At 36.6% G+C, this 9,624-nt stretch overlaps 1 protein-coding gene across 5 annotated transcripts in view; it reads right to left on the bottom strand.

Moving 5' to 3' along the window:
- pnpla6 (patatin-like phospholipase domain containing 6) overlaps positions 1-9,624 on the bottom strand; it is a 34,811-nt gene that overhangs the window by 21,813 nt on the left and 3,374 nt on the right. For all 5 annotated transcript variants that reach the window (XM_083523046.1, XM_083523047.1, XM_083523044.1 and 2 more), the window contains exons 3-14: positions 6,419-6,466; positions 6,058-6,145; positions 5,189-5,369; positions 4,889-5,029; positions 4,314-4,473; positions 3,528-3,608; positions 3,253-3,381; positions 3,026-3,106; positions 1,362-1,494; positions 1,075-1,143; positions 772-875; positions 174-341 (exon numbers count right to left, since the gene is read on the bottom strand). In XM_083523046.1, coding sequence (XP_083379172.1) covers positions 174-341; positions 772-875; positions 1,075-1,143; positions 1,362-1,494; positions 3,026-3,106; positions 3,253-3,381; positions 3,528-3,608; positions 4,314-4,473; positions 4,889-5,029; positions 5,189-5,369; positions 6,058-6,145; positions 6,419-6,466 — 1,383 coding nt within the window. The remainder of the gene's footprint in view (positions 1-173; positions 342-771; positions 876-1,074; positions 1,144-1,361; positions 1,495-3,025; positions 3,107-3,252; positions 3,382-3,527; positions 3,609-4,313; positions 4,474-4,888; positions 5,030-5,188; positions 5,370-6,057; positions 6,146-6,418; positions 6,467-9,624) is intronic.

Here is a 9,624-nt window from a genome sequence, read left to right on the forward strand (position 1 = left end):
CATTATTCAACTGTATTTCAAATATTTGCTCATTTTTAGATTTTTTTTTTTATCACTGTGATTTGGATAAGGCTGTCACATTTTAATCACTGTAGCATGAAAAAAAATCTTAATAATAATAACAATAATAATGTCAATCTCCATCATGATGCAGTAATTATACATCACTATACCTCAATTTTCATAAGTTTCAGGAACTCTTTCTGTGCTTCCTCAAACAAGGCGGCGTTGGGTCGTCCTGGCAACGGGCTGTAAACGTTCTCTGAACCCACTTCCTCCTCGGGGTATAGATACACACCAGAGGGCACCTCATCCACTGTCACCCTTCTCTCTCGCTGGTCCTGACACACAAAAACACATCACTAGTCAGAAATGCTGATAAACATCTAATTGGATATGAATTCTGAACAAACGAATAGTTTCACTTTTGACCTGCTTCTGTGAAGGACTTTCAAAAACCCATCAGTAATTTAATTTTAAAAGACTGCAAAAACTATGGTGGTGTCAGATGTGAGCTTTAAAGTGTGTGAGTGAGTGTGTGTGTGTGTTAATCTGTTATAAATATGTTTCAAAGGGATTCAGTAATTACGGGCTTCTCAACAAAATATGATTGCACAGTAGGGGTTCCAGTGTCATATTTGCATATTAAAACAAAACATTCCATTATCTCAATGCCTATACTACAGAACTATACTCTGTTGTTATTTCTAGAGTGACTAAGTCACTTGTGCAGCAACAAAACAAATGTGTGTTTCATTTTGTGTTCCTAACCCGTGTAAACAGGGTTGCTGTGGCTGTTCCATCCTCGGCAGACATGGAAATGCGGCCCCTCTCGTACGCCATGTCAAAATCTGAACGTAGGCTCTTTTGCATCCCTGCAAACACATACAGGTGGTGGCCATTAATATACTCATAATATACTCACGGTGAGACTTAAAAGATTTGGGGTTTGTATAGCCAGTTGAGTTTCGCACATCGCAGTGACAAATTATTCCTGATTTAGCACAATACAAACGACTCACTTCAGATACCCCTGCACTCGCATACAAATACACACGCTGAGAACACACTCACCCGCGATGTCCACAGGCATGGAGATAGCCCTGCTCAGAGTTGGGATGGTGCTCCCCTCCTTCCCATGGTCTTGAATTCACAAGAAAAACCATGTTACTTTCACTTTGTGTCATCACTTGGATCATTATTTTGTCTCTTCTGTACTTTTCCTTCCAATCAAAATGACCGGTACAATGCGTCCTTGATTTTACACCTCAGATATAAACGATGAACAGCTGAATGAACAAACGTTTGGTCTGTGTTAGTAGTAACACCCTTTCTCCGGTTCTCCATATTTGCGTTCTTACCGTTGGCGTCTCTGACGGCGGCTTCCCTCTGGTCCTCTGGCACAGTGAGGCTGCTGAAACGTTTGCTGTGGCGTACAGGGCTGGTGCGACTGACGTGCGGTGAGAGTACAGGTAACCGCTGGGGCTGCATCTCCTGTGAATAAACATCTATGTTATCGATGCCTAGAAACGCATGATAGAATCTGCACTTTAATTTAATCAACAGGATGTGAACTTGAAAAAATCGAAGTTGCCTGTGTTTTTCTTTATTTAAGAAAAAAATGATCGGACTGAAAATATGTTTTATATCATGTACTCTTTGAGAGTCCATGTCTCCAAGTTACGATAGAGTCATCTCTGTCATAAGTTGGGGACTGCGTGAATATATATGTAGATATATTTGTATGTGTGTGTGTGTGTGTGTGTGTGTGTGTGTGTGTGTGTGTGTGTGTGTGTGTGTGTGTGTGTGTAAGTGTGTGTGTGTGTGTGTGTGTGTGTGTGTGCAGGGATGGGCAGCATTTATGATACATGTATTTAAAATACCTTTTTAATATTTTATATAATTTGTATTTGATAGGGCGGATGAAATGTATGTAAACACTGTATATCCTGCACTTGCTGCTATTGCACTTCTGGTTAGACCTAAACTGCATTTCGTTGCCTTGTACATGTGTAATAACAATAAAGTTGAATCAAATCTAATCTAATCTAAAATGGCTTCAAATACTGTAAAATACTTTGTAAGAAGTCGACATGATCACATCGTAAAAATGCGGCCTCTGATTGTTGCCTACTCAGCAGTTTACCCAGACTTGTTGAGATCAGAACAGAAAACTGATCCATATGGAAGAAGGAGGTGAAGGTAAGAAACGGGCAGAATGCCAGCTTTTAAATACGTGTCCAATGATTTATAAATAAATATTTGATTGCCGAATTATGTACCCCAATTAAAGTGGCTGTTTATTAGAATCATGATTTTGCATAACAATTTATAAAAGACTGCCTGACACATAATATATTATTATATTTATTATTAACAATCAAATGATTAATAAGTTTGAAACCAGTTGCTATGAATACAGGTGCGTCAGTCGTCTTCTTCTGAATGACTTGTTTGTTATTGAGTGAGTGTTCCTGATGTAAAGTTGCCCTTCGTTACCAAACACCAAGTAAATTAATTAGGATACAATTATGAGTCATTATAGCAACAGTCACAAACTAATCAACATTAAACTGTAGGTTACTTTAAAACTAACCTTCATCTGGGAGATCACGAGGAAATTTATGTGAATATTTGACCTGTTAACTGTTTGCATATGTCAGATTTTATGCGTGACTCAGCCAGAGAAAATCTGTTGCTATGTAACATTGTTTACTTAATCAACTAAGTCAGTGTAATAGTGAAGGAACAGATAAAATAGGCCAATTGATGGAAGGTTTGTGAAGAAATTTAGTGTTTCCTTTTTAAAATACAAAATACAATAGTTTATTTTGATAGACTAAAGTTAAGGTATTTAGAATTTTATTTCAAAATACATTTTGACGTATCTTTGCCCAACCCTGTGTGTGTGTGTGTTTGTGTGTGTGTGTTTGTGTGTGTGTGTGTGTGTGTGTGTGTGTGTGTGTGTGTGTGTGTGTGTGTGTGTGTGTGTGTGTGTGTGTGTGTGTGTGTGTATGTATCTTACATGGCAGAAAAGCTCATTAGTGAGGCCTAGGTAGTTATGTAAAGCCAGGACAGTCACTCTTTGCAGCCTCACCATGATGATCTACAGACAGAGAAAGAGCATCTTTGACATCTGTATATAACATGCACATCAGAAGCTTACATATGAATAGATAAGAATTCATAAAAATAAATATATAAAAACACACACACACACACACACACACACACACACACACACACACACACCTGCACCACACGCACTAAACTCTCTGGATATTTCTCAAAGATGGACAGAAATGCCTCGACAGGCAGACGCAGGACTGTGGACACCTCTGCAGCTCTGGCAGATACGGTCCGATACGGCCTCTGGTGACCCTGTAATAACACACACACACACACACACACAAAAACACCCCATAAAAATGATCGACTGATAGCTTTTTTTAATATATAAAATCCTTTGACTCATTTGCAAATATTATTACATACAAAGTAAATATGTAGACGTGAGTGTGGCTTACTGTAATGACATCAAGAATGCTTAATAGACTATGAACCGAATCTCCTGGAAACACCTCTTTCACCACTCCATCCTTCCCGTCCTTTAGAGAGAAAAAATACTTCATTATGGGTGATTATTACAAGTAAAAGGTGTGACAATAGTGTCTGTACTGGAAAAATAACACAACACCTGTTTACAGATTTTAAAAAAAATAATAATAATAATTCTCAACATTAAATTAATGTTAATGTAAAGCACAAATTATTGTAGAACACTTCAGTGGGGCTGCTAAATCACTGTTCAGGTAAATAACATCCCAAATATTCAAATATTTTGTTGATTCATGGCCCAAATAAAGCATTCATCAATAATGGCGCAAACATTAAAAGTATTCTGTTGAATAATGACAGCCTTTTCTGAGACACAAATCTCATTAAAGAGCTTAAAACATAAGGCAAAAATCCACAATCACATATTTGGAGCAATAAACTTGTTCATATCAGCATATGGCTAGAATTCAGAGAGACAACTTTGTGGTCAGATCAGCATGAACAAAAAAATAAGATGGCAGTTTTCGCATGATGGCATATAAAAAAAAAAAAAACAACATGGTTATGCCAACATAACCCTTGTGATATATCATTAGTATTACATACATTGAAATACAAACAGAGCCACACCCAATGTTAGAAATATGAAGCCTATACACAAACACCAGACAATGAGATAAAGAAGAAGAAGCTAAGCATAAAAACCTATTTACATAATCATACACACAAAAACAAACTCACAAACAAACACCCACCTGTCCAGTAAGACAGAGCTCCAGTTTGCCATCCTGCACCACATAGATGCTGCTGTCTGGTTGTCCAGGTCTGAAGACATATTCACCCTGCTGGAACTGCAGGAAGACCATGTGCTTACACAGCTCCAGAAACAAGGGCTTTTCAAAGTGTCCCAAAACACTACACACACAAAAAATAACATTAAGATACACGTTTGATTTTTTCCTTTAAAAAAATAAAAATAAAAATAATAATAAAATTTTTTTTTAAAAAGCGCAGCATTTCAATATCACCATTATCTTATTACAGCCACACCCCATAGTATGCCCTAGTATGAGCTGTGATAGGCCAACGATTGCATTTCAGCATCAGACATTCTTGTGCTGTTTTTATGGTTTTTTTTTTTATTTCACTGAAAAGCTAAAGAACTTCAAGAGCAATGCAATGGTTTTATTTTTAGTGCGGTATGTTTTCTTGGAACCAATAGCATGTGTGTTTGTGTTTTATATTGTAATACGATATACCGTAATCTTTTCCATACCGGAGAGTCGAGTCAAAGTTTGTTTTTAAACTAAACCAGCAAGCATTTATTTACCGCACGTTCTTGAGCATGTAGAGCACTTCTGAGGGCAGATGTGAGTTGGCAACATCGAACTCTGTGAGATCAGCCTCTAGAACTGAAGGAGGAGGCTCCTTCATCTGCAGGGTGGGCACCTCTTTCTTAAAGCGCAGGATCCTGAAAAAAAAGAGAGAAGAAATAAAGAAAGAGAGAGAGAAGAAAAAAGAAAGAATGCAAATTGGTGACAAAGTTCTCTGATCACATCACATCCTCCAGTAGCTCTGCTATTATTAATCAGCTTACTAAGTTATAAGTTATACTAAGTAATACGTTTACTTTTTGGCAATGTTGAGCATCTTCTGTTTTTTCTTCAGTCTCGGTCGGGAGGAAGAGGACGACGATGTTCCGACTAAAGACGAGGTGGACTGAGAGACTTTCCTCATGATCTTCCTGCCATAGAATAATACTTTGTCTCTTTTGCGGAAGCGGTATTTGGGGGCTTCTTGAGCCGCCAGGTCTGCAGATACACCAAAAAACATACAAGATCACATAATACATGGTCATTGAACTAAAAAACATTCAAACATGCTCTGTTTACTTTTGGCACTGCCTTGATCAATTTAATATTACTAGACTTCATTATGTTGAAACAAAGCTACATAGATTCTTTCTAGATGTTTCCCTAATGTGTGAGGAATTTTTACATCCCAGTAACGTTTCAGATACACTCAGATCATTCCAAAAATCTCAACAACAGCTGTTGTCCTATGGGTTTCTTATTGCAAAGAAATTAATACTAAAGTTTTAGCAAAAAACTGAAATCCCCGTTATTTCATTGCGGATGGAAGAAATTATAAAATGATCACATCTGGAAAGGATTCGTTTTGTTTTGTTAAATAAACAGGATAAGATTTGGTCTGCCCTCCTTTTTCTGGTTCTTTATAAGTTCTGTTTTGTTTTAAATGTATTTTATTGTATTATTATTGTTTTATTTTTTGTTTTCTAAGTTGCATATAATGAATAATTATAAAAGCTTTGCAATGATTGTTTGGATTCTTCTAGTAAAAAAAGATTTTAAATAAAAATAGGAGGAAAAAAAGATTACATAAGACATCATTGGAACTCATTTTAGAATCTAAAAAGCAGATTTTGATATTCTAGAGGATGAGGAAATTCTGTACAGTTTTTTTTTTCCAGACACTCACTCCGAAGGTGAATCCTGCGCAGTACAAAGAAGATGAAGGTGGCGATGAGGATAATGGACACGCCAGCACCGAGCACTATTCCCACCATCTTAGAAAAAGAGAACAGAGTGGAGAAAATAAAGATCAGGGTATAAGAGCCAACAAAAGATAGAGAAGAAATGTGTATAAGTTACAACTGCAAGATTTCAAACTAAGATTTATGAAAGCAAAAAGTATAAAAAATATCCAACACACTAGAAATATACTATCTGCCGTATCATTATTCTCTGTTGTAACAATAATCAGGTAATTATTCTGGATTTCTGGATTAAATCATTCCACATTTGTTCTTAGTCACTTGTGTAATCTGATGTGTACCTACCATGCTGGTCTGAAGCTGGTCCTCCAGAAATGTTTTTATATTTTCCTCCTGCAGAAAAAAACCCAACAAAGTCCATATAATCATGTAGTAGCAAATAATAAAATTGTTGATATGGTGAAACATTCTGTGAGGAAAATTTTAACATTTATTAAAGGAGTCTCCAGTTTCGGTTAATTGAAGCAGTCTCATCACAACATTAAACTGTACAACGGATGAATACAAAGTCTAAAACGTCAATCTTTACCTAATAAAAAATATATATATAATTGTTGGCAAGTTGCTGTGATATATACAGTGGTGTGAAAAACCCTAACTCTGTTTTATTATGTTTTAGCTTGTTTGTCACACTTTAATGTTTCAGCTCATCAAACTAATTTAAATATTAGTAAAATATAACACAAGTGAACACAACATGCAGTTTTTAAATGAAGGTTTTTATTATTGAGGGAAAACAAAATTCAAAACTACATGGTCCTGTGTGAAAGTGTTTGCCCCCCTGTTAAAACTGTGGTTTATCACACCTAAGTTAAATGTCTCTAGCCACACTCAGGCCCAAGCACCCAAGCAAACACTTTTTCACACCACTGTAGTGAAGTATAGAAGGTCCCCTGGTGGTCTAGTGGTTAAGATGCAGCGCTCTCACTGCTGCGACCCGGGTTCGATCCCCGGTCAGGGAACCATCCCCAGCCACTCTTAGTGCCGGTCCCAAGCCCGGATAAATTGGGGAGGGTTGCGTTAGGAAGGGCATCCAGCGTAAAACATGTGCCAAATCAAACGTGCGGAGGAGCCGCTGTGGCGACCCCTAACAGGAGAAGCCGAAAGAAAGTCATCGTCGTAGTGAAGTATAGAGTGATGATAGTAACTCCACTTCACGACCCTGTCCTCGAGTTAAAGAGCTGTTTCTCCTTTATCGTCTTCCACATTCTCTCAATAAAACGTTCAATAATTTCTGCTTAATTCCTTTCAACCTTTTTTGCGTTTTTTTCCACCGGCTCACTCAGTCCGCTTCTTATCTTTCTATCTATCATTCTTTTCTTTCATGAACAACTCACCATACACTGCTTATTGTATTCACTTGAACTAGCTATGTATTTTAGTTCTGCTTCCAAGCTCAGAGCCATCTTCTGCGAGCAAACGAGACCGACTGTATTCATCTGCATAATGTATATGAGAATTAACATGGAGACAAAAATGAGAAAAAGATGGTAGATTGAGCAAACTTTGATGAAAGTTCTTTCAAGTACCTCTCTTCCTAACGACATCCACTTATTACATTTTATTATATTAGTCATATCCATATCTGCATGGGTTTCAATTCAATCACATTTTCTTTGCCATGACATGTTACACCAGTTTGCACTTAAGTCTGCAAGTGGAAGAGGAACCAGAACAGACACGATAAGCAAAGTTATCTTGCGACACTTGAGCTGTTCCTCATCCTGTAGCCACTGTATTAAACAAGAACATCAGCAAAGAATGGATTTGGTTAGAACTTTTATCCCCAATCAGCTTTCAGACAGCAGCAAAATCAATTAACGGTAAAATGACTGAACAGACAAAAAAAAGGACATCTGTTAGTATTGACAAATAATTAGAAGGTCAGATGGAGGGAAGGATAACAGCTGGTCATCAAGTTAATGAGGACAAGCGAAGCCATGCAGGTGTAAAGAATGATATAAATGAGCATGGTTGCAATAAATAATTGACATTAGAGTGGGGTGAACTGTGATACGAGATACAGTGTGTTAACAGATATCTGGAGCAAATTAGAGGTATGAAAAATAAATCAAAACCTTGACAGGCAAATCATAGTTTTACTTATACACTTCTGCAGTTATATTTCTGTTCTAATTTATTAATATAGAACTGGACCAGGGCAGGTGAAACTACTTTTTAGCAGTTGAATTTTGCATAATGCAGGCTACCAATACCAGAACATGGATTTTAAACATTTAGGGTGTTTTTGCTTTTAAATTTGTAAATATAAAAAAAATTATATACAGCATTTGGCAGACGCCCTTATCCAGAGTAATCTTCTGAACAGACATCCAAATCTTAAATCTTAAAAAAAAAAAACATGCAATAGTATTTGAACAGTGACATCATTATTAGGGGGAGGTGGGAGCTCAGTGGTGAAAGCATTAGACTTTGGATCTTAAGGTCACAGGTTAAAATCCCACCACTTTACTTAAGGGCCACTGCTGGGCCCTTAAGTAAAGCCCTAAAAACCTCCCCGGCTCAATTGTAAGTCGCTCTGGGTTAAAAGCGTCTGCCAAATGCTGCAATTGTAAATTTAATGTCATTATTCAGATTTAAAATCGAATTAATTTGGCATAATAATATGTAGTTATTTCATAGACTTAATAGGTAATTTTTCAACACCATGTGCCATTATTTTTGCTCACTATCTTTCATTTAGACTTCATATCTAGATTTGTGTTTATTTTAACATAATATCTAATTACTTGAAGATCGTGTCTCCTTATTTTGACAGAATATCTTATCTTATTATAATAAGAGTGTCTTGTTATTCTGACAAAATATCTTATAATTTTGACTTATCGTCTTATTATTTCAAGATTTTGTGTCAATGTTTTGTCTTGCACTCTGTGCACACTAATACTGAGTATGGCCTCCCTGTCTTTCAAAAAAGCCTCAATTTTTTTGTGGCATGAAATGCAAAAGATATTTAAGACATTCTTTTGAGATTGAGGTGCACTTCCATGCGTATCCCTTAAAAGATAGGTCAGTTGTAGACATGATGAGATCCACATGTTCAACGAAAATATTAAACAGACTGTGTCAATCAAGCAATGATTTATTGGTAATAACAAGTCCAAAGTGTGTGAGCAAAACGTTCCCCACACACTTAATTGGCTAATTAGAAAACCGCATGTATGAGTAGGTGTAAAATTGTTGCTAATATAGTGAGTTTATATTTGGGCTTTTGTGCCATTGTATAACTGTGTCTGTTTCACTGACTGTCCATGAAACAGCATATGAAATAATCAATAAATTAGTCTCACTGACAGATTGTGAGGTGTTCAATATAACATAGAATTTGTTAATAACTAACAAGTTATTATGCATCTTCAAGCGACGATTGAAGACCTACCTCTTCCTGAAACACTTAAATTAGCACTTTCCAAGTTTGCTTTGTAGAATTCAAGAGTTATATTTATAAAACTGTGCTGTGGTTAATATTG

The sequence above is a fragment of the Silurus aristotelis genome (genome assembly GCF_946808225.1).
Source record: "Silurus aristotelis genome assembly, chromosome: 20".
Classification (NCBI taxonomy): Eukaryota; Metazoa; Chordata; class Actinopteri; order Siluriformes; family Siluridae; genus Silurus; species Silurus aristotelis.